Source organism: Prenolepis imparis, unplaced genomic scaffold (assembly GCF_030444845.1).
Source record: "Prenolepis imparis isolate NDT839.2.m4 unplaced genomic scaffold, iyPreImpa1.0 SCAF_10, whole genome shotgun sequence".
Lineage (NCBI taxonomy): Eukaryota > Metazoa > Arthropoda > Insecta > Hymenoptera > Formicidae > Prenolepis > Prenolepis imparis.
Window position 1 is genome coordinate 9,726,668 of NW_028141168.1, and position 27,060 is coordinate 9,753,727.

At 37.3% G+C, this 27,060-nt stretch overlaps 1 protein-coding gene across 1 annotated transcript in view; it reads right to left on the reverse strand.

Moving 5' to 3' along the window:
* LOC145942085 (uncharacterized) overlaps window positions 1-27,060 on the reverse strand; it is a 374,660-nt gene that overhangs the window by 227,691 nt on the left and 119,909 nt on the right. Inside the window, exons 11-12 of the mRNA XM_083048578.1 lie at window positions 23,319-23,532; window positions 16,896-17,292 (exon numbers count right to left, since the gene is read on the reverse strand). Of these exons, the coding sequence (XP_082904704.1) occupies window positions 23,494-23,532 (39 nt within the window). The 3' untranslated portion in view covers window positions 16,896-17,292; window positions 23,319-23,493. The remainder of the gene's footprint in view (window positions 1-16,895; window positions 17,293-23,318; window positions 23,533-27,060) is intronic.

Consider the following 27,060-nt stretch of genomic DNA (forward strand, 5'->3'; position numbering starts at 1 on the left):
ATCGCCATTTGCATACACATCCGATAAGCCTCCGGCGTCTGTGATATAGTATCCGCGTTAAAATATCGCGTACCGACCTGTTCCCCGAGAATTAGTAACGCACCGACTACTAATCTGCCAATGCGTGCACCCATAAATCACGCCTAATTAATTGAGTCAACATATCGAATCGCTCACGGGAGCTTTTCAGGACGACGCCCCGACGTAACTTCCGGTGTTCTCGACTCGCGCGCTGGACTTGGCACCAGCAGCTCTCGCAAAGATTACGTTCGGTGTCTCATTCTCTCTGTTTCTCTCGGACAGCCACGCATCATGCTTCGTTCTCCCCGTTACGAGCGAGTAGGAGATCGCGGGCCTACCTACTGCGCGCGGCCGCGATTTGCATCTGGCGCTTGTTAGCCGCTCGAGAGCGATTTTCTCAGCAGCCATGAAAAATCGATCTAATCTCCGCTGGGTGCCTTCTCGGATCGCCATCTGCCAGGTAAGTTACGACAGTGCGCGTATAGACGTCTCGCTCGCATACGTGGCAAGGTACCAGGACCACCGTGCCGCTATTCGCGCCGCGAATGAAAACAATTTCTCGCTCTGCGATTATATTCAATGGTAAATATCATATACATACGATAAATAGATCGAACATTCACAATGCTTTAATTTAAAGATTAGATGAAAAAAATTAGTGACATTACAGCAATGAATTATAATAATATAGAAATCTGACATATGGTTATATGATCGAAATTCAACTGTTCTAATTGCCCCTCACTTTCTTTTTCATTAGAGAAAAATGCAATTATGTTTTCCCTTATTTCTTTCTATTTATTTAGGCTAACAATAAGCTTAAATCAATGCTCGATCCATTTATATTACGTCTATGGTAAATATATATAACCGATATATATAGATATCATTTGAAAAATGTATAGTAAAGATATTTTGAAAAATATAAGACGGAATATATGTTATGTGTAACATGTGCTATACGAGCTTATTTTTCGAGTATTAATAACAATCTCTGATTGAAACAGAAACGCGCTACTCTTGTTCGGCGATATACATATACGTATAGGTTTGCGATTTAATATCACTCATAAGCGAGAAGATCCGGTCGAATAAAAAAATACGTTGACTCTCATCGACCCATGGAAGAACTTCAATTCTTTCACCTGCTTTCTCTCAGCTTTATAGTCAATTAATCACGGAGGACAGCTTCGTTCTCGGACAAGAGCGCGAGGCGTTGGCCTTCCGTTTGCGAGATAAACGCGCGAAATTTTACGACCCATTATCGGCGCACCGTTTATTAGGAATCCCAAGCAGAAGCGTCTCGCGGCGAGAGAGCTCGTTCGGCGCATTACTATTGCAACGGAGATGAATCGTATTCCCACAAGACACGTAGAGGGATTATATAACCTTTGATCTTCCTTACAACGGTTCATCCATTGTAGAGGTCTTTCTCCGAACCGCGGGCGCGCAGGATCTAAATTATTGCTTAGAACTTTCTTAAAGAGCGTAGATTATTATTTATCATCGTGATTTACACAAATGACTGAACATTTTGAGCCACCAGATGTTTGCGTTTAATAGTCATGCGCGGCATTTCATGCGCGCGATCATCTTGTAAATAACGTATTGGATAGATCGATATCATATCCCGCATCGTTTAGCATTATAGGCGATTTGAAAATCACTCGGAGGTCATTCGGAGCACGCGAACGTTCTCGATACGCACCACCACCCGCTGTCGTTCGTCCATGATACGCCTTGTCCTCGACTTCTCGCCGTCCCGAAAGGTATGTAAACGCGCGCCTCGGGATATCTCTGCGTGCATCCCGTGATCCATTAAACTATGAAGCATGACGATAATACGTAACGTCGTAAAGGTGATATCGTAAAGAAAATATTACATCGCTTTATGGGAATTTATTCGCGAATCAATATATGAATAATTCTTGAATACGGAATCGAAGTTACGAAAGATCTATAAATGTAAAAAAAATTGTAAATGTAAATTTACATTATTAAAATATTATTACGGACTGGAGAGAGTATTCGTTATAAAAAATTTGCCAAGTTTGAGTGCACTTCTTCAGCTAATCCTAAGTGGCGTGACGTGTTAAAATTCGAGTACGCGCGACTCTTCGGAACATCAGGTAATGTTTCTCGAGAAAATACGAAGAGGTCGATACGTCGCTGAAAGTGAAAAGGCGATTAGGGCTAGGAGGGAGAGATCAGAGGAGACGAGTGGGGAGAGGGAGAGAAAGCGAAGGTGCACGCAGCGCGCGCGCGAGATCGGTGCATCGGTGGTGGCGATGCGATGGTCGTTACAGTTGAAATTGCTCTCTCGCTTCTCTCTCGCTGACGCGCGCAAAAATCGCATCGCGATCGGCTCTCTCGGCGAGACGCGAGCACGCGCGCGCGCGCGATCGGGCAACCAACCCAGGCAAATGTCAGGTCGTGACTTTCATGCGGTCTACCACCTGCCATGGGATCGGTAAGTGCGTCGTTATTAATGGCGTCCCGATCCGATCGCATCCGGAATAGGCGTAGGTCTACGACGATGCCTCGATATTGCCTCGCTCTTCTTGCTGCGGGCATTCGATCGTTGTTTGCTCACCGATACATGCTGCTCGAATGGAACAGCTCGAGTTTATTCAAGCGCTTCTCGAACGAGAATGGTCGCGGAAAGGTGCGATGTAAAAAAGATGAACTGCCGCACTTTTGAGAATATCGCATTACTTCTGCTACGAAAATTTCTTTACCGATATATACGACTAATATTTTACAAAGAAAATTGAAATTTGACACATTATACGTCATAGTCAGCACTGGTATTTACTTCGTACCGCGAGTGCCACTTTGACAGACTGGGTGTTATAGTTACGTATATCCTGTTCGCGAGAGAGAATAATACTGTCCTTCGTTCAGTCGCTTGCTTGTTTTATTCATCGTTACAAATGCGTTACTCACGCTTTCTAAGAACTTTTCGAAACGTTGACAGTTACGCAAGGTTCGAGAATCAAGGGCTCCGTGAGTGCGTCGGCGGCACATGCTAGCACAACTACAGTGTATTACGATTCGGTGTGGAAATACAGTTGCCCCGTTTACATCCAGTAACCGTGTCGACTCCCACGCGACGCGGTTGACCCGCACGAGATTACGTGATCGTGTATTTTACTGCACAAATTCGGCGTCTACGGCGGATAAAGAATGATTGTGCATCGATGATCCTCTTTTTTCTCTTTTTTTACGGCGCAAAAATATCCCGCATCGTGTATACGAAGAGAGCGAGAGAGCGAAAATCATTTATTACGCCCTTTACATTTGCAAAGTTCAAGATGTCACAAGAGCGCTATTATTGTGTCCATTGAAGCTCGTGTTTCATCGTATTTTGCGTGAACGCGAATTCACATGATGAGGTACAGAGAGAGAGAGAGTCTTTTAGATTGTAATAAAGGGTATACCTCGCAAAGAGAGGCATTCCATACCGAGCACTTCCGTCTTCATTTCACTTTAAGCCAATGAAGTTCGCTGAAGTGATATGCTCATCCAATCTGACTTGGAAAATTTATCTTACGTATATAAATTTAAAACACTCGAGAGTCTCCTTACACACGTTCCTCTTTCGTACCTCTTTCTCGCGCGTTCTCGACTCGCACCAAAAAAGGACTGCCCGTTCTCTCTCGTAAATCGAGAACATCGCGGAATCTTCGGCCCGAGGCCAAATTCGTCGTACTTATACGTACGTATGTACGGTACACTCGTATACAGAATCGCCTGGATGCGCTCGCGTGATATATCGATGACACGAGCGTGGGTGTAAAGCCGGAAAGTCGATCTGGCCAGGACGAACGAGATGGAAAGATGAGAGAAGAGGAGAGGGAAACAAACTTATTAAATAAAAGATTTTCTCACGGTTAGAATGTAAGGAATTGGAGTACGTTGCGTCAAGTTTATCTCGTGGAGAGACACAGAGAGAGAGAAATAATTGCAACATATAATAATCTTGCTGTCTTAATTCCATAGAAAATAAAGTTCAAATGTAACTTATCCTATTATTATTGTATTATGTAATCTGTCCCGGTGTACGTATGTGGATTATTTCACACAATTTCTTTCAAATTTCTATTTCAGCTTACGCAATTTTCTGAAATTTATTATTTTGAAACTTTAACAAAACAGATGTTAAAATTAAAATTTGCCTCGCACAAGTTGAGAATTTTAGGAGCGCGTAAGATAGAGAAGGAAAAGTAATTATCTTTTCGGAAACGAATAAAGAGGCGAAAGTATGTTAAGGTATGCATACATCGTAGAATTAAAGAGTCGTGCCTGCACCATAATCGAAAGCAGGAAAACGAAAACGAAAACGAAAACGAAAACGGAAACGACACGGTACGGTACGCGTCACACGAAAGACGATCTCTCCCTCTTTTTCTCTCGTGCGCTCGCTCGACCGGTGTATAGGTATTATAAGAAAGGTAGGTACCACTCTTTCTTTTTTTTTCTCGTCTCCGCAACGAGCGGTTGCGATTCCGCGATTTACGATTCGTTCCCTGCCGTCGCGGATTCCCGGACAGGCAGCGCGACGCTTTATCGAGAGCTCCGCGGTAACCTTTCCATAACTATCGCGTCTGTTGCCGTAGATCAACGGTAACGCTGCGACGACCAATTTACCGGACGACCTCTCGGCCGACCTCTTCTCCGACCAGGCCTCCTTACCGCGGATAATACACGTACCTCGCACAAATATATATATCCCATCCGCGATGTGTAACCCGTACAGTACATCGCGTACAGCATCTTCGGATCCGGACGAACGACGATGAAGACGATGAGGCAACCGACGAGGACGAACGCGACTTGAGCGAACTGCGGCGAATAAATTTGCGCGATTGCGTCTCCGCCGCCCAGCAACTATGTCATCTCATTATCCGTTTAATAAGCCGCACGTTTACGCATGTTTACGAGCCTCGGTGTTGCTGTGTTGGCGCCGCTAACTAAAAGCAGTAGCGCACCGCGAGATTTGACGTCTCTCAATCTCAATAAATATATTCTGAATTTTGAAAGCGCCGTATCTCTCTCTCTCGTACCTCAGTAATGAATTACACGCTCTCATGTCTGTTAGTCAATCGAGGAATGCGGAGTCAGTAAACCGAAGGAATGCGCATGGCGCATATGCTTTATCCGCGTTGATAATGAGAAGCCGAAGACAAGGCCCATTGTATTAGGCGGACGTCGAGCGAATGATTTTATTGACGGGTCTTTTTTAAATCAGAGCTTTGCTAATTTGATCATTGCGTGAATAAAGCGAGTATATGCGGCATTTAATACACGGGATTGAGATTTAAATTTTTCACAACTTTTCGCATTCTCTTGCACAATTACAGTTGCGGTGTTAACAACGTCGTTTTGTTCGCGATACAAAAGATGTCCATTATCGTCAGAGTGATGAATATCCCAGTCATTAACGACAACGACGAACTTGCGTGTGGAAATATTTTACATCTATCTTTCCTCCATCTAAATTCGTTTTCCAGAATAATTTTACGGCTGTTATATTGCATATCTGCAATTCTCTCCTCGCCGCATTCCAGTGGCAGGTTCGTCGACGCGTCGCCGGAGCCAGGAGGAGAAAGGCCCCACGGCTTACACGTCCTACGTATATGTTAATTGCGTTAAACCGACGAAACCGCGATCAGCATAATGAAACGGACAATCAGTGAACGTTGCTCGGGCTCTCGTCACGATTTCACATTATAATGCCCCGGTGCAACCGTGCGGTCCGCGACGCACGGTGGCCCGCAGACCTTACGTCCCCGAGCGCGGCTAGGCGAGTGCATTAGATCGGGGTACACGTCGTTGCGGCATGTCGCGGCCTTTTTTTGTCCTGCCTGGTGAACGAGAAGAAAATCGCTGCTATACTCCGAGACCCCGATCGCAGGACGTATGTACACATCGAGCTTTACGATTGACCTCATACATTAATGTAAACGTTCCGGCTTGTGCCGGCAAGTAATACAGACGAAGGAAAGGAAGAGAGGAAGAGATAGAGATTGTCCGCGCGCGGGACAAGGAGGTGGAAGAAACAAACTCTTTCGTGAATCCGGAGAAGATGGATAGAAAAGAGAAAGAAGAAGCTGAAAGATAGATGGATAGAACTAACCGAGACGAAGCGCGGAAGAGCGCATCGAGGTAAAAGTACGGCTCGTAAAAAACGCAGGCTCGAGATGCATCGTCGGGACTGTACGTTTCGGTCGGTTAAATCGACTCGACATATCGCGTGCGACCGATCACGATCGATCGACTTATCCATCCGTCGATCGATTCTACGCAGCATGTACGTGTTGCATTGCCGTACACCGGGGATATCGCGAGGAGAACCTTGCTTCGGAAGCGACAACATGCGACGGAACCGCGTTTTGCGAGATGAGCTTTCCCCTGCGAATTCCGACGATCGGAAGGAGAACTCGCATACGTGTATGCATATACATATATATACGTATACGAGCGACCGTCTCGCAACCGGGCCATAAATCAGACTCCGTTTCTTGCGCGCCAATCGTTTGCCATCGCCATCGGGTCAGAGAGGATCTTGTCGACGCAATTCCGTTTGGCTACAATCTTTCTAGGCGAGGAGATGCGTATACTTTTTTCGTCTCGTCGTACGGTACGATTCGTACGATATCACGACACGGTGATCGCATACGGAAATCCCTCATCAATGAAGAATCACGAAAATAAATGAAGAAAATACCTTTCAATGATGAAAATTCTACTATGATTTATGCAAATTAATATTTTTATGCGTCTGTCGGTCATGTGATAAAGATTCTGCGTTATCTGGCTAATTCTCAGATCGTTCGTAAATGATATGGCATTTAAGAGAAATCGAAATCTTAGACTTAATATGCTAATAATATTGCAGGCGATCTCTCTCTCTCTACATAAAAAAATTAATTAATTTTCGCTAATTTCTAATAAGAACAACTAATAAAGACAAAAGACGATAAATAACTAGAGAAGATAAAGGACAATTTGTATTATTTTATATAGTGCAATAATGAATAAAACTTCAAAAATAAAAAATTTACATTATTTATCTTTTGAAATTTATTTTTATTATAACTGTTAATCTCTGATCGTGATATAAAGTATCCGGTAATAATCGCCCCGAAAAGAAAAGTTCATCTTGCGATCATCGTAATAATTAATAAGAAATTAATTTTAAAAATCGGTTAATCAATATAAGCGTGCGGCGAGAAGAAACATCCCACAATTATAAAAGGATATATAAATGATATGTATATATTTCTTACACTCGTAGAAAATGCTTGGAACTATGTTGATGTTATAATCACGTGTGTAACTAAAATGAATGAAATAAATTTGGGTAACTGTGAATTGAGACATAAATAAAACGTGTACGTGATAAAAAACTCATGACAAATCAACATGTAATGTGACACCTTAATCGGTGATGCGCGACACCTAAACAATTAAAAGTTGTAAAAAAGTGTCGGCATATCTTTTAAGTTTTTATCTGCATATCAAGTTTTGTCAAAGTCGCACGATGCTCATTTAAGTGTACTTTTAATAGAAAAAGAAATAACGCGAGAAGGATGCGAAGAGGGTAAGAAAAGGAACCCCTGTTGAGCTGGCCCCCCCACTTTTCAAAAATAAAAAAACAAATAGGGCATATTAATGAGCTATTTATGAGCTTTCATATGCCGCAAATTAAAATTTTTGAGCTCGTCATACCAAGTAGGAAATTAAGATTTTTTGTGGGGGGCTGAGTCAACGTTGACTCCGTCAAGCCGCGCGGTGCTCGAGCTCGAACTTAAGCGTATCTTATAAGAAAATAGAGATAACGCGAGAAGGACGCGAATAGAAAATCCGGGCCCCAATGCTGAAGACTACACATATATTATAATCGCGTGTGTGCGTGACTGAAATATACGAAATAAATTTGTATAAGTAAACAGAAGCCCATAAATCACAACGATAAGAAATTCGATGACAGCTAGACGTCATCGCTCGAGCGTGCTTTTAAAACAAAATAGAGGTCGCAAAGAGAATACGAAAAGAATGCGAAATCGCGAGAACAATAAAACACATATATTTACATACGAATAAACGAATCTGAACTTTTCTATTGGATTTGAGAATCGAGCGACTTTGATTGGTCATGGCTCGATTACTTCGCATGGATTATTTAGGTCGACTCCGCGCGGATTATTTAGATCAGAGGGTTCGGCATGCCATTGATAAATCATAAAACGATTATAATGCATATCCCAGACTATGATTTTTCTATTGAGCAATTATTAGAATAGAACGATTAATTAATTAATTATTGGCTACCGAGCGATAACTCCGCGCGAGTTAATTACATTAATACATATGCTAAGAAAAACCTTGTCTGCACCTTGCAATTTCTATTTTCTCTCTTGAGATTTAATATAAACTATTTGTCGATTATATTTTATATAATTATATGACAAATATTACAATGTTAAAAACGAATTTTGGAGATCATAGACCAGAGACCATATATCAGACAAATTATGTTATTAAATTATAAATTAGAAGATAAAACGTCAGGTTCACACGTATTAATTAAATAATTTAATTTTTTCGAAATGTGGAAGGGCCAATTTAATATGGGTCCAGAGATCATAAACCAAAGACAAATTATGTTATTAAATTGTATATTGTGTGTGTGTGTGTGTATAATGTATATAAAATAGGTGAGATGTGTTTTTACACTACATGAATACGAGGTTGAGAACCATAATGTCATCTCGCGGTGGAGTCACGGAGAGGTCGCTTTCGAGAGTTAGGCTCTATGATCCTGTGCGCGTAGCACAACCGGTTGTCTTCTCTTTTTTCAATGCACGCTTCTCGCTCTGTATGCGTGCACCTGTAGAGACTCACGCGCGTTTATTCATAGACGATGCGCGCGACGAATGGTGTGTCTGTGGGCGACTTCGAATGGTCTCACACGCACAATAAGCAAATATATGTAATTATATAAATCTCAAAGTACGCGGAATTTCGATACAATAATCCTGTTGAGGACGGAAATATTTTATTGTAAGTGAATTCAATGAAAAGAAAGAAAATTAATCGTACTGTTTATGATATTTTTGCGGATTGTGAAAAAAGCGCAAGCTCAACACGTTCAACTCAATAAATATCGATTCAAGAATAAGTTGACGGTCGGTGATAATTTTGAACCGTGGCATATAAATTGATTGCTAATCCGATCGACAAATTCCCACGTGGCATTCAAATGAGCGGGCGAGTTTTTATCTTGCGCGTTCGGATACTCGCAGAGTCTACTTAATGGTATAATTTCGCTATTAATCTCCGTATTGCGTTACTCGACCGCTACACGCAGAATCCAATCGGTCATGTATACACGATCGTGCGTATATGTATGCGTATGTTCATACAGATACGCACGATTGACATTTAGCGCGGTAACCCACTCCAATTATGCGCGATTTGATCGGGATTTAACGCCGTTATTCGCCATCAATTTCGAAGTCTTATCCGAAGCAGTCCGCGCGCCCCACAGTCCACCAAAACGAAGAACCGAGGAACTTTAAGATCCATCAGGCTCGCCTCGAACTTTACGATCGGTCATCCCAATATCGCACCGCTCCGAGAATAAATAATTCGATTTCGAAATCAGAGAAGACATATTCGCTTGTTCATCGCTATCGACTACGTCGTTATTTCTGGTTTCTCCGCTTTTCCATATAACCATCGTGCCACTTTATAAAATACATGCCGTCCCGCGTAACCATAAAAATCGAAGTACTAACGCGAACAGAATGCGTAAGAAAATATAATGGAATTATGTGTATTCCTCGAAAAGTCACCTCGGCATTTATTAATTGTTTTTGTGTGATATTGGATCGACCCTTGTGCTCGCGATAGTTGGATCCAAAATAGCGCGATTATTATCGATTTCGAAAAATATTTATCGAAATGCTTATTTATTAATTATAATCCAGTATGGATTAGAATACAATTTCTTTAGGTTATTTCTTAAATCGCTTTGAAATATCATGTTATCGTGATCGAGAGAGAGAGAGAGAGAGAGAGAGACCTGCAAATTTGGAGACACTGAAGTTAATCTAATACTTAAATTAGTGGATTGATACACGTGAGCCATCAACGATCCGTAGTCATAGATAAATTTTCGTATCTCGTAAATGAGCTCATCGAGAGCGAAAAGAAAGTGAAATTCTTAGAAATCTTTGTCTTAACTTAAGAACGAATATATTTCTATATTAGATTAAGATCTTTTTTCTAAATTATACTAGAACAACACAAGCGCGCACCATTTTTAATTGTATATTAAAAAGAATGATATTTAAAATAATAATATAAAGTTTGTTTGAATTCGATTAATATTTTATGAATAATTTTTTGAGAAATCAGCTGGTAACTGTCAAAATATTACTTTAGAGTATTAAAACATATCATTTTAAACATATTATTATTTTATTTAATTTTATTTTGTGTGAACAAACTGATTAATTTTTTCAGTAAATATATTAAACATTTATTAAAATTCATCATTCTGATTTTTAAGAATGGTATATTCGAGAAACCGCAATAATTCAGAAATCGTTGTCAAAGCGCTCCTTGAATGAACTGACTTTCGTAAAGAACGTTCGAAACTACACTAACGAGTGCAATCGCGAGTACATGTGACTAAAATGTATGAAAGAAAAAGTTTGTCGAAAGATATATATTTTTTGCCTCAATTTTTATCTGCGTATCGAGTTTTCGAGCCGTTTTTTATTGGATCATGATAACAGTAAAGTAAAAATTTGCTAATTAAATTTTGAAATAATAATACGTTATAAAGTTTAAAATAATATGTTATAATACTTTAAATTAGATTAATATTTTCGACAGTTATCAGCTGATTTCTGTTAAAAAATATTAATCGAGGATAAGGTATTATAACATTATTTACAACATATTACTATTTTTAATTTTTTAAACATATTATATCAAAATTTGATTAGAAAATTAACGCTTTATCTATTTTTGACAGAAATCAGCTGATTAAAGCGTTATTTAATTTGTCAATTAAATTTTAAAATAAAAATGTTTTAAGAATTGAAATAATAATGTTGTAAATAATATGTTATAATTCTTTAAACTCAATTAATAATTTTGACAGTTATCAGCTGATTTCTGTTAAATCCACGAATGATCGCAGCGCGTCGAGGTCTTGAAATAGCAAAGTTGCGATATGCTCCAACTACAGATCTCTTATAATCGTGGATCCAAATGTACGGCTTTTGAAATCGGATCCGCCAGATATTCCTCGACTTGGGACCCGGGTTAGGGGGGTCGAGTGGGGGAGAAGGGCCGCGAGAAAAGCACATCGTCTCAGTTACAATTTGTGTTCGCACTTAAAAGAAACATTACCTGGTGGGACCAGGTCGAGGATAGCGCGGACGCCTCGTGTGTGGTCCTACATAACGTTCCCCGGCGGTATCTCGAATCGTTCGTTACCGATTCGATTGGAGTCGCGTTTGGGGCGCACCTTCCAGTTGGGAAGAGATTCGCCCTCAAGAAGTGCTGCCACTTAAAAGTAGAGTTCCCCCCTCGATTTCATCGTGGCCGTAAAGGATACCCGGCAGATAGTGACGCGGTCGCTTTTTCGGAGTAGATCGCATAGAGAAAGAGACATTGACCTCATACGCCACGTTTTTGAAATTATTTGAAATTGTGCTCTATTTTGTTAAATAAATAATATAAAAAAGTATAATACAAATTCACATATATATACAGACACACACACATATATTCATATATATATATATATACATATAGTTAAAATTGTATTTTACAATTATAATTTTAGATTAAAAATTTTGTGGGTTTTATATATTATTCTTCAATAAAAAACTTTATTTAAGATAAAGTACGTGACTTGGAGTTAACATTAATTTTAATAATGCAATATTTTATGAAATACTAGCGAAAGTCTGATTAATCCGGTCTACGATTAGAGATCAAAATCTCGCAAAGATTTAGCGACAACAATTAGTATTTTTGGACATTTGGCTATATCGGGCTTAAAAGGAATATAAGATCATGGAATGTGTGTATGTAATCTTGCATCCGTTCATTTTTGTCAAGCTTTCTCATCGTCAGTATAAAAACGAGAGTATTTAAACCAAAGAATAATTAATTATTGATCTCAGGCACAGATTCGGCATGCAGGAGGAATAATTCACAGAAATAATTCTCACGGCTGACTTTAGGACACTCGCGATTACATCTCGCTTATATTCGACGACGATTTCGCGCGCGACATTTAACACACGCGGTGTCCTCGATACGATTCCAAATAATCTTGGCAATTGATCGCCGCAAGTCTGACGATTAAGTCGCGCGTTTTAATGTTAGCCACCGGCGTCAGTCGCTTTCATAACTTAAATGTAGCCTTTCACATTTTATGGTAATTACCGTCGCTAAATTATCACCGCGAGCGAAATGAATTTTCGGTACCGAGAGGACTTAAAGTATGCAAACTTATCACTTTCCGTAATGGAGAGATTTAATGTCCCCAAGCCATGTTATTAAACCTTTGATGTTCACACAAATTTTAAATATATATACAGTCCACAGTGACCGTCCACTGTGATTTTCTTTATCAAATAATTTTAAGATACAAAAATTAGTACGAAATTTCGAGATTATAAAGAAATTCGGGATGAAAAAATATGAGACGAGCGTTCTAATAAAATTGCGAACGATACATCCGATACATTCAATTAGCCAAATTGCTGTTACAACAAAAATTAGAATTTCAGATTTCAATCCAACATAAACATAGAATTCATTAATTTAGAAATCTGTCAAAATCAATCTGTTACATAAACAATTTATAATGAACGACACGCGCATTTGAATTCGGCCAAAGTGAGTCATCGTCGTTGTTAAAATCCGATGACGGAGAGCGCGAGAAGTAGGACACGGTAAATCTGAAACACGGCGGCAGCGATGAATGTTAATCCGCCTCCATTTATGCGACGTGACGCTACTATATGCAAAGAGGGGTCGCGCGCGACCACAGAACGGAGTAGATATAAGTATAATCGTTGGCGCGAATACGTGGGCATTTAATCGCGCGTCTTACGCGGACCACACCGGAGACGATACGCCTCGAAGGATATCATCGGAACGCGTTATCGCGACCTATTAGACACGCTCGTCTTACGACCTGTCGTAACCGAGTCTACTCTATGTCGCTTTACCGGTTCTCGACTTACACTTATCCCTGGGAAGAGAGTGAGAGGGGAGAGAAAGAGATACTAAAGCTAGAGATGCGGAACGAGTGTGAGCAACAAAGAGAGGCAGGAAGGACTGAGATAGGTCAAGGGTCAATTTCTTTCGGTATCGCAGCCAGCATCGTTGCTGGAACGAGGCGTCAGGTGTCCTTGGCCGTCGATGGCGATTATACGAGAAATCGACGCGTGTTGAGCGACAGTAAAACAGCCGAGAAAACGATAGCGATAATCAATCGATAAAACATGGCTGGTCGCGTTGTAAAGGTCTCATGATCTATCCTCTATAAACGACGCGGATAAAAAGGATCTCTCGGATAATCGATCGTTGTTGCGGGAACACGACGCGGACCTCGATGAGAAATGTCGAACCGCCGTAGTATTACGAATAAATCAGAACCGATATAACAGGACGCAAACGTTTCGGCGAGAATCTGCCGAATCTTACGTAATCGCTGCGCGCTCCGCTATGTAACATTACGCAAGCTACATCGTTCTCTCTACGTCTGCTATATTTTTTATTCGATTTTAAATATATTTCGAAAATATATAACTTCGCAATTTTATGCTCGAACATAAAAATAAATTGTAAGAATTTACGTATGTCATATGTGTATGTTAATTTTTGATTTTATTTCGTATACCACTAACGTTATAAAAAATTTATCCGTAAATGGATAAATAATGATCAAAACAAAAGAAAATTAAATAGTTTAGTCATAAACAAAATATATTTCTACATAATAGATTCCTATCGAATTATTAAGAAGCGGAAGAAGTCGTGAACTCGCATATAATTTTGGTAGCGGTTTTCATGTACCGGCTGTAAAAGAATACGCATTTCGTGAGAAATAAAAATATCGAATTAATTTATTCGGTTTTTTATCACACCGCCGGTTGTTACAGCCAGCAGTCGAATAAGATACAAACTCTGAGAGGCTCGCCATACATGAGATCGTCGTCGCACGTACATGTATTGGCTCGCTAAACGTGCGTCCAATTACCGACTGGACCGCCATGTAATACGAGCTTTAATGTTCACAGGTAGCAGCTTATTAGAGAACGAGGAAAAGGGCGACGAGAGAGGAGAAAAGAGCTTTCAACGCGCAGAGACGAGACGAGGGACGAAGGGAAGAACGATGAAGAATACGAAAGAGACGACATCCCGAGGAAGATCGATGGGTGAAAGACAGGGGAGAAAAAAGGAAGCTGATATTCTCGCGTGGCGAGCTACTGTCGGGCATCGGCAGATCTATGGAACCGCTACCAGTTTTTCTCTCCGCGACGGTCTCGATCTAACGCGATCGTGTTGCGTTGATTTCCGCGCGCAGCATGATCGCATTTAAGAACTTCGCGCCGACGACTTCCCGGGAGCGATGTCGGTGGCTCTTTTAACTCATACAGCTTTCCGAGATGGGTTTAATGAATTATTACGCGCACGGTGTGAAGCAGCGAGCGTGATACACGTGTAGACACGTGGCAATTAATACAACGCATCATCGTTTAAATTTAATTGAAAGTACGTCGTTTCTATGCTCAATATCATTAAAAAAAACAGGAAGAACTCTAAAGAAAGTGACAGATTATATCAATACGTTAAAAACACAACATATTGTATGTGTGACAGCAAAGTAATAAAATAATTCCCCTTTTTAGATTTTAGGAGTTGGGTGTGTGAAGTTGGCACCCCTATGTTATGATATTATAGTTCTGTTAATATGAGTTATTTAGAATCATAGGAAGAGTTCTTAATAATTTTTAGAAATAGTTCCGGTCATTATGATAATGAAAATCAATTTCGAAAAATAGGGGTACCAACTTCACATTTTTTTACACATCGAGTTCAAATAGTTCTGAGCAGAGAGTTTTAAGATTCTTTTAAATAGTTACATAGTTCCTGATTATTTCTTGAAAGAGTTCTGCAATTTTTAGATAAAAAAAACTTTTATTATCGAAGATATTTCTAAAATATCAAGTTCTGGTGAAAAATGTTAGAGTTCTGAATCGTACTCGATAAAACAAGAAAAAATGTGGAAACCGCATGGCTCTATTATAGTTTCCGAGATATCGATTTTTTCACTTTTTCCCACTTTTACGTCGGGCCAGAAATTTTTCTATGTTCCGATGAATAAAATTATGGCCCGACGTAAAAGTGGGAAAAAGTGAAAAAATCGATATCTCGGAAACTATAATAGAGCCATGCGGTTTCCACATTTTTTCTTGTTTTATCGAGTACGATTCAGAACTCTAACATTTTTCACCAGAACTTGATATTTTAGAAATATCTTCAATAATAAAAATACGTTTTTTTATCTAAAAATTGCAGAACTCTCAAGAAATAATCAGGAACTATGTAACTATTTAAAAGAATCTTAAAACTCTGCTCAGAACTATTGAAACTCGTTGTGTAAAAAAATGTGAAGTTGGCACCTCTATTTTTCGAAATTGATTTTCATTATCGTAATGACCGGAACTATTTCTAAAAATTATCAAGAACTCTTCCTATGATTCTAAATAACTCAGAACTCTTAACAAAACTATGATATCATAACATAGGGGGGTGCCAACTTCACACCCCCTTAGGAGTTTAGGTAGGCTTCCCAATAAGGGAGGAGAGATATCAATAGCGTGAAAAACTCTTTTGTGAAATAATAATTATATTAATTATATTATTTATATACTAATTATTTATATTTTGATATTAAAATTGTAAGACTTAAAAAAACGCAATTATTTTTGCGGACTATACTTTTATCTTAATTTATTTTTTGAAGCTGGAAATGCGGTTCTTAGTATTACAACGTTTCGATCGAAAGCGCATCTCGAAGATGACGAGCAATCTCGCCGCTGGCGAGAAAATGATCGACCCGATAAAAATAATATTAAAATAATTGAGACACGCACGTGGGTGATTGCGCGCGTATAGGTGCACGTAATATCGAGCAATCTCGAAGCCGGCCCCAAGCTTCTGACCGAGCTGTCGACCGAGTTTGACGTTAATTGGCTATAATTACGGGGCAAACCGCTTAATTAGGTGGACCCAGGTCGACAGAGGCGCCAATTCCGAAATTTATCGATGCACGGGGTCCGTTGCGGAGCCTTTCCGATCGCCGCGATCGAGCGAGAAGCGGGAGGATAAACGAGGTAAGAGAAAAAAAAAAGGCGAAGAAAGAAAAGAATCTTTCGCGAACGGTGTGACCGCTATCGCGCTTCGCGATCTCACCGATACGGCGTTACAACAGCGCTAGCCGATGCTGCTGAACGGCGTTAATTAACCGGGACCGTCGCTAGAACGCGTTCTTCTATACCGCGTTGCGCACGATCTCTGCGCGGTCTCTGTACACTCTGTGGGGAACGAATTTTTCTTACATCGCATCGATATCTGCCGCTCGGAATCGATGAGCGTCGAGTCTTCCGACATTCCATCCGCAATGGAGAAAATCGCGGAAAGAGACTTTAGGATTGCGTTAAACATAAAACCGAAAATTGCATCATTTCGATATCCACGAAATCCGGTAAATACTCTGGTTAATATTCTATCGCTTTATCAATAAAACAAATAATTCGACTCACATTTCGACGTTTTCTCCGGTCTCTAGGCTCCGGATTCCTCGCCGACAGCATTTTTCCTGTAGAAAATCAACCTTCTGGGTCGGGAATCTGCTGTCCTCGTAGAAGTAGTTGGAAACACTTTGCACTCGCGTTATTTTTTCCGTTCGCGACGCGCGGCGACGCCGGGTTTTAGCTAGTATATAACATTTTCGACGCGTTTCGGTAAAACGCGAGATTCGCGGGAGCTTATTCGCGCGCGCACAAAACCGATGCTCCATTTTCGCGTCGCCGCTTTTTTTCAAGGCCCGTTTATCGGAGGCCCTTATCGAACGACGATGGTGACTTTCCTCGGGACGCATTCAGGAATCGTCTATATTCTTCTCGACGTACTCCGGATTCCTCGCCGGCAGCATTTTTCCTGTAAGAAACCAAAAAAATCTTTTCAAAAAAATCTGTTTGATGAAAATAAGAGTTAATGCTACTATGCGGAAATTTTACAAGTATTGTTAATATTAATTAAATAATATGATTTTTTTCGAAATGTGAAGGAGCCAACTTAATATGGGACCAGAGACCAAGGAAGGAGAGACCATAAACCAGATTTTTATATATTTTAAACCCGCTAAAAACGATACAGTAAATATTACAAAAGAACTAGAAATAAATATAAATGAAAAAAATTAATAGTTTTGAAACAATTAATATTCGACATTTAACCGGCAACGAGGAAAATAAAGAAAAAGAAGAAAATAATAATAATATTATAAAACAAAATAATGCAGATATTATAATAATGAGACAGATCTGATAGTTAAAATTTCGAGGAAGATCTAGAAAATCTAGAAAATAATATTGCAAGTGTGTGTGAAGTTGGCGTCTCATTTTGTGGAAATTCATAAATAAATAAGAGTTCTGTATAACCTTTTAATTTGAACTGTTTGATTTTTAAATATTTAAATATTTAAAAATCAAACAAAGTTAAAAGATTATACTAGCACACACAGCATAGAAAATATAATAAAGGTTTATTTTTAAATGTAAATATTAATGAAAAAAATATGTTGTAAGAATATCTTCACTTTATTGGTTATAGCAAAATAAAAATAGTTTATCCAGTAATAGATTATATCGAGTTCGTGATATGAATATGAACGTTGCAAATAAGAATAAAAAATCGAGTAAAGAACTGAATGTGATTAAGAACGTCAACTCCCACCGATGACTAATTCAAGAATGTGCCATGGCTATTCGTTGTTATAGATGCAATACGTTTATTACATTTTATCAGCTGCGAATGCAGTCGATGCGAACAATTGCCGAATATGCAGTTCACGTTCAAATAAAGCGCTCGTTCGCTGATTAATTTTATATTCCTTCTTCTTACATCAGAGAATAAATCTTTGATCTTAGGAAGGAATTCTCTCTCAAAGTGTCGCAATAAACAAAACAGTAAAGATAGTAGATGTTACACACATTTGCGATTCATTTTAAGAGCCGGGTGCCTTTTTTATTAACTTTAAGATTGAATTTATCGTGTCATTAAACGCGATCTAGCCTCGCGCATCATTCAGCATGTAAAGCAAAAGGAAACGATCGCTTAAGCCGCATTAAAACGAACGAGCTGATAGTGGTGCGATCGGCGGAATGACTTTTATCGCGAGTATCGAGTTCTCTCCCGGTTGGGCGGCACGTGCGCTTCCTGCGAGATCGCACACGAGACACTTCGACGTCGCCACAGTATACTCCCACGCGCCGAGACCGGCGTGCACGTACATACGTAAGATCGTGCAACGGATGAGTGCGTATGGTAATGACAGGCCGAGAAACGCCGGCGAGGCGCCAACGGAAGCCCGCGAGCTATCCACAGCCACCGATATATAGATTCTCTTGAAAGTTGCCGAGATACGCGCGAGCTTAAATAAACGCCAATTTTGCGCCGAGGTTTCTTTATTAGCTGTTCGATTGTGAAGGGAGTGAATATTTGGCAAAAGCGATAAGAGATCTCCTTCATTAATTCCGTTACAATTAGATAACGTATCAAATCGTGTCATCTTTCGCGGAATAAAATATTTTGCTAAAGTTCGGCATACGTCAAATAAATTTGTTCAAACATATTATTAATTACATCATTATTCAATATATGTAAACTTTTAAGTGGTATTTTTTGTGTGTGTAAAGTTAGCATATCATTTCGCGGAGGATCATAAATAATTGAGTTCTGGTTTTATTTTTAATAATTCTTGATAATTTAAACAAATAATTCTGACGATTAAATAAAAAAAATACCTAAAGACAAACTATGCCAACTTTACGCAGTATATCACTTTGTCCTGCGAATTTTCTTTATCAATTAATTGTTCAAATTTAAAGTTCAACTATAAATCTTTTAAATTTGATCAATTATTGATAAAGAAAATGTCGTAGAATAAAGTGATATCCTGCATTAAGTTGGTATCAGTTTGTTCTTAAGTATTTTCTTTGGTTTAATCGTCTGAACTATTTGTTTAAACTATCAAGAACTTTAGAACTTTTAAAAACAAAGCCAAAACTCTCAATTATTTATGATCATCCACGAAATATGCTAGCTTCATACAAGATTTTTTAATTATTTACTTCTTTAGCTTTGACTCGAGTGTATAATGTCAGTAAATGGATACGAAGTAATATCATTTTCGACATAAATGTAGCATATACATTAATAGTTAACTATCAACTCACTACAAAGCAATTTTAAGCGTTCGCAAATGTGCGTTTTGGTGTAATTTGCAAACGATGTAGAGAGAGATTTATGAAAAATATAATAAGAATATAAATTAAAGAATAAAATTTATATATATATATGATAATTTGATATGAAATATAATTTGAATCATGAGAATATGAAGAATATTAACCATATAAAGTATAAAGAATATGAATGAATGGCATCTCTTGATAACGGATGAGAGCCACTGATGGCGGAAAGTATCGCCACCGGGATGCAGAACGGAGACCGTTCCGAGGCACAGAGGCCCCCATTACTTGTGTCCACAATGTCAAGATATTAACCCGCTTCACTTGAACGCTCGCCGTGCATGCTTCGCGTATTCCTCACGGTATTCCTTCGCCGAGAGAACGCCACAGCGATGCGGGGTGGAAGGTAGGAGGAAGCAAAGGAGGAGGAAGAAATACGAAGAACGACCGCACTCTTTACCCTCACCTTGCCCTCCCTCACCGGCACCTTCGTACGCTCGTAGAGTCGTGCCACTTGTCCTGGAATTCTTGGGGACAAGTGGCGTTCGAGTGGGTCGTCTTCCGCGTTCGGCGAACGCGCTCGAATTCTACCAAGCGCGTTCTCTACTTACAGTAAATAAGGCTACTCGGGGGAGACTTGCCTACTCTACACCGTGGCATTCGGAATAACTTTACCTGTAAGGTATGATAAGCATCGCGTATCACGCGCATACGGGATGCGTATCGAATTGTACACAGAGAGAATTTTCTCTTAGAATTTATCCTGAAAATCATGGTAATCGTGGGACAATATGGTATGAAAAAAATTTTATAAAAATTTCTCTGATTAATAATTATCACAATAAATATAATAATATCTACACGTTAAAATATAAAACATGTTTGAGTAATTTTACCATGCAGTTTAGTAAAATTAATCGAACATGTTTTATATTTTATTGTGATAAATATTATTGTTTTAATTGTGATAAATATTAATCAGAGAAATTCTCATAAAATTCTTTCCATACCATATTGTCCCACGATTACCATGATTTTCAGAGTAAATTCTAGGAGAAAATTCTCTCCGTGTACAGGTAAAATTATTCCACTATCTCCACTAAATATCCTCGTCGTGAAATGTCTTGCAAATCAAAACGTTTGTCTTGCGGGATAGATTTATAAAAATATAGCAAGCAAAACTAAGAGAAGATTAAATAGATATTAAGAATATATTATTTAATGACTCCATATATATAGTTATTATAAAAATATATATACGTATATATTATTTAAAGAATATATATTACATTTAAAACTAAATGTTCGTTTTGAATTAATTTATGATCGCGATTATTGTTTGATCGTTCGGCGATCTTTATTGCCATTCGTTCCATCGATCTATGAGTAAGAACGGTATCGAGTGCAAAGCGGGTGCACATTGTATGACAATGACTCCTCGCACGCGGCCTATGCGCCTACGTATTCCTTCGCAACATCCGAGACGATAATAAGGATTATAACTCGATTTTATTATCCACCTTTACTCTTTCTCTCTTTTCATCAGCAAGACATTTTCTGGCGTGACGTGCCCTCTTCCGATTCTCGCGCTACACAATGCACCGCTTTCACGCCGTTCTACTTATACTTAATGCACCGTGGCATCACTAAACGCATCTCTGATCTTAATACTGGCGATATAATGCGCGAAATTAAATTACCCGTTGTATCACGAGCAAGGTTCTTCGCACGAGCGTAACACCTAAATGGATCAAATATTTCTCTCCCGTCCTCATTAGTTCGCAACATGAGTGAGAAGAGAGCGTTAATACGGTCATTTATTACGGGAGACCAACAGACATGCATAATTTCTTTACTCGTTCAACTCTTTTTTCTCGATTGCATCTCATTAATCTAATAATTCATTAATCCGCACATAAATATTTTTTTTTTGCAATCGTGATCTTCAAAGATATTTATACGCAAAATACATTATTAATTAAATATAATATTAATAAATGTAATGCAATTATAAAGTATAAAACAAATTAATTCGTGATTTTATCACGAGTTGTCTTTAATTTTGTAATAATTTCTTCTGAGATCGTAGATTATCAAATGATTGCATTATAGGCATATTATATAACGGTTGAATCGCAAAGGTACAATTGCAGGAAGACACGCAAATCGAAGCAAAACTTTCGTGCTCCGTGACGCGACGGGGCGACTAAAATGCATCCGTGACGCATCATTCACGATGACCCAGCGCTACATTCTGCAACGACTCAAGAGAGGCGTAAACAGACCGGCTATATAAACCACCAACAGAGAACCGACGTGGAGATGCGAACGTGGTACAGTCGGCTGTGTAAACTCGACCTCGATTTTCCTCCACCGCGACAATCTTACATTACGACGCACAATTTACGCGCGCGCCATTCTTCGATTTTATATTAAAATTAAAAAAAAAACGATAAATATTTTTTGACAGAAATCAGCTGATAACGATCAAAAATATTAATCGAGTTTAAAATATTATAATATAAGTATTATCTAAAATATATTATGTTAATTTTTATATATTATTTTGAAATTTAATTTTTTGCAAATGTTCGCTTTATTAATATTATTTGAGAGAAATCAGCTGAATAACGTTAATTTGTTAATTAAATTTTAAAATACTAGAACACATAATTTTTAATTATTGGTCTCTGGTCCCATATTAAGTCGGTTTTTTGAAATTTTTCGACGTATGTCAAGTGAATCTTAATGAATGTTCAATATATTTACTGAAAAAATCGATCAGTTTAAAATAAAATAAAATAAAATAATATGTTTTAAATGATATGTTATAATACTTTAAACTAATATTTTGACAGTTATCAGATGATTTCTATTAAAAACTATTAATCGAGGATAAGATATTATAACATTATTTACGACATATTAAAAAAAATTTTTTATCATATTATTTGTAAATTTAATTAGCAAATTAATGCTGTATTAATATTTTTAACAGAAGTTAGTTGATTAAAGCGTTAATTAAATTTTAAAATAATAATGTGAAATACATTAAAATAATAATATGTTATAATACTAACTTGATTAATATTTTTGAGTTATCAGCTGATTTCTGTCAAAAAATATTAATCGAAGATAAAGTGTGATAACATATTATTTACAACATATTACTATTTTAATTTGTATAACATATTATTTTAAAATATAATTAGCAAATTAACGCTTTAATCAGTTGATTTTTGTCACAAAATATTATTTGAGTTTAAACAAACTTTTTATTATTAGTTAAAAATATTTTTTTAAATATAAAATTTAATATAAATGAATGGTGCGCGCGTAGCGCATGACCAGAGACAAATTATGTTATTAAATAATAAATTAATTATAAATTTAAAAGAAATTCGACACCAGCTTCACACACACGTATTAATTAAGTAATATAATTTTTTGAAAATGTGAAAGAGCCAGCTTAATATAGGATCAGAGAGCAAAGATTAGAAATCATAGATCAGAGAACATGGACCAGAAATAAATTATGTTATTAAATTATAAATTAAAATATGAATTAAAAAATAAAATGAGACGCCAGCTTCGCACACGAATTAAGTAAATAATATAATTTTTTTCAAAATCTGTAGAGCCAGTTTAATATAGGACGAGAGACGAAAAATTAGAAATCATAAATCAGAGATCATAGATAGAAGTACTCACCAAAAATCGATGAAGAAAAAGAAGATGAAAAAAACGCTGTCCTTTGTCTCGTACTGTCCATCCGTTGTCCATCCATCCACTCGTACAATCCATTGTAATCCATCTCTCGATGCCAGTCGACGCCTCTCGATGCTTCTCGATGCTTCTTGATGTTCCTCCACTTTCTTCGATGGATTCAATCACTCGCGAATTCAGTCACACAGAATGCGCATATCTGTAAACAAATCGTTCAATAGACGTGATTAACAACGAAATGCGATCGATCTGTCGATGCCGAAAAGTCTATTTGATTAACGCATCGCTCGTACTTATTCGACACTCCCGACACGGGATTGTACTCGTGAATAAACAACGTGTCCGTAAATAAAGTCTCGATCAACAGTTTTGACGGAACGCGATCTATATTGTCATTATTTCACTCGCGGTCGCGACTTTTTACTTTTCATGGCGTACTGACCGTTGACCGTTACGGACTGTTACCAGTTTCGACACGCACAACACGCCACGTCACGTCATGCCACGTCACGTAATGGAGGAGATGCGCAAGCGCCGGCGCTTATGCTTTCGTTGAACGTCCCCCCAGGTTATAGACTTACATGCTGATATTGAACAAATTATCGATGAATACGCCCGTAGATTTATTCGGCACTCCCGACCTTAGAATATATATATCAATAGAAGGGGAATTGCTTAATATTTTCATGGAATGAGCCTGAATTCAAGAGGTGTGTGTGTGTGTGTGTGTGTGTGTGTGTGTGTGTGTGTGTGTGTGTGTGTGTGTGTGTGTGTGAGAGTGTGTGAGAGAGGGGGGGGGGAGAGAAAGACAAAAACTATCATCCGTAATATGCATATGCTGATATCGTCGTTGTTACGGGACATGTTTGTTTGATTTGATACTGATTTTGAATTTGTCAAAATCAAATCATCAAACAAACCATCTCATGGCAACGACGATATCAGCAAATGCGTATTGCGGATGATAGTCAATCGCTATCGTTCTCTCTCGCACACAGCTCTTGAATTCAGCTCTCGATGCTCACAATTCCTCTTCCAGCGAATATATGTTATAAGCTAATAATTAATTATAATTAATATTTATTAATGCTCGAAGCCTGACTATCAGAACTGTTAAAAATTATTTATTCAGCGGGACATAGAAATTTTTCGACGTATGTCAACTGAAAAAAATGTTTTTAAAGTTTCTATAGTTTTCTTGACAATTTTGGGTACCACCTGACGAGTTTTATTAACAACTATTATTGCTCGAAGCGCTCAGATTGTTATATAAAAAGTTATCGCCACTTTTCGTATGACAGGTCTAAAAATTTCTGGCCCGACGTAAAATTTGCTAAAAGTGAAATAAATCGATATCTTTTAAACAATAATAAATAGAGACATGCGGTTTCTACGTTTTTACTTGTTTTATCAATAATTATTAATTCTCCAAGCCTCATTATCAGAACTGTTAAAAATTATTTATTCACAGGGACATAGAAATTTTTCGACAATAAATAAAAATATTTTTAATGTTTCTATATTTTTTTTAACAATTTTGGGTAGCACCAGACGAGTTTTATTAACAACTATTATTGCTCGAAGCGCTCAGATTGTTATATAAAAAGTTATCGCCACTTTTCGTATGACAGGTCTAAAAATTTCTGGCCCGACGTAAAATTGCTAAAAGTGAAATAAATCGATATCTTTTAAACAATAATAAATAGAGACATGCGGTTTCCACGATTTTACTTGTTTTATCAATAATTATTAATTCTCCAAGCCTCATTATCAGAACTGTTAAAAATTATTTATTCACCAGGACATAGAAATTTTTCGACAATAAATAAAAATATTTTTAATGTTTCTATATTTTTTTTAACAATTTTGGGTAGCACCAGACGAGTTTTATTAACAACTATTATTGCTCGAAGCGCTCAGATTGTTATATAAAAAGTTATCGCCACTTTTCGTATGACAGGTCTAAAAATTTCTGGCCCGACGTAAAATTTGCTAAAAGTGAAATAAATCGATATCTTTTAAACAATAATAAATAGAGACATGCGGTTTCCACGTTTTTACTTGTTTTATCAATAATTATTAATTCTCCAAGCCTCATTATCAGAACTGTTAAAAATTATTTATTCACCGGGACATAGAAATTTTTCGACAATAAATAAAAATATTTTTAATGTTTCTATATTTTTTTTAACAATTTTGGGTAGCACCTGACGAGTTTTATTAATAACTATTATTGCTCGAAGCGCTGAGATTGTTATATAAAAAGTTATTGCAAACTTTCGTATAACAGATCTAAAAATTTCTGGCCCGACGGAAAAGTGGTAAAAGTGAAATAAATCGATATCTTTTAAACAATAATAAATAGAGACATGCGGTTTCCACGTTTTTACTTGTTTTATCAATAATTATTAATGCTCGAAGCCTGATTATCAGAACTGTTAAAAATTATTTATTAACCGGGACATAGAAATATTTCAATAAATAAAAATTTTTTTAATGTTTCTATATTTTTTTTAACAATTTTGGGTAGCACCAGACGAGTTTTATTAACAACTATTATTGCTCGAAGCGCTGAGATTGTTATATAAAAAGTTATCGCCACTTTTCGAATGACAGGTCTAAAAATTTCTGGCCCGACGTAAAATTTGCTAAAAGTGAAATAAATCGATATCTTTTAAACAATAATAAATAGAGACATGCGGTTTCCACGTTTTTACTTGTTTTATCAATAATTATTAATGCTCGAAGCCTGATTATCAGAACTGTTAAAAATTATTTATTAACCGGGACATAGAAATATTTCAATAAATAAAAATTTTTTTAATGTTTCTATATTTTTTTTAACAATTTTGGGTAGCACCTGACGAGTTTTATTAACAACTATTATTGCTCGAAGCGCTGAGATTGTTATATAAAAAGTTATCGCCACTTTTCGTATGACAGGTCTAAAAATTTCTGGCCCGACGTAAAATTTGCTAAAAGTGAAATAAATCGATATCTTTTAAACAATAATAAATAGAGACATGCGGTTTCCACGTTTTTACTTGTTTTATCAATAATTATTAATTCTCCAAGCCTCATTATCAGAACTGTTAAAAATTATTTATTAACCGGGACATAGAAATATTTCAATAAATAAAAATTTTTTTAATGTTTCTATATTTTTTTTAACAATTTTGGGTAGCACCTGACGAGTTTTATTAACAACTATTATTGCTCGAAGCGCTGAGATTGTTATATAAAAAGTTATCGCCACTTTTCGTATGACAGGTCTAAAAATTTCTGGCCCGACGTAAAATTTGCTAAAAGTGAAATAAATCGATATCTTTTAAACAATAATAAATAGAGACATGCGGTTTCCACGTTTTTACTTGTTTTATCAATAATTATTAATTCTCCAAGCCTCATTATCAGAACTGTTAAAAATTATTTATTCACCGGGACATAGAAATTTTTCGACAATAAATAAAAATATTTTTAATGTTTCTATATTTTTTTTAACAATTTTGGGTAGCACCTGACGAGTTTTATTAATAACTATTATTGCTCGAAGCGCTGAGATTGTTATATAAAAAGTTATTGCAAACTTTCGTATAACAGATCTAAAAATTTCTGGCCCGACGGAAAAGTGGTAAAAGTGAAATAAATCGATATCTTTTAAACAATAATAAATAGAGACATGCGGTTTCCACGTTTTTACTTGTTTTATCAATAATTATTAATGCTC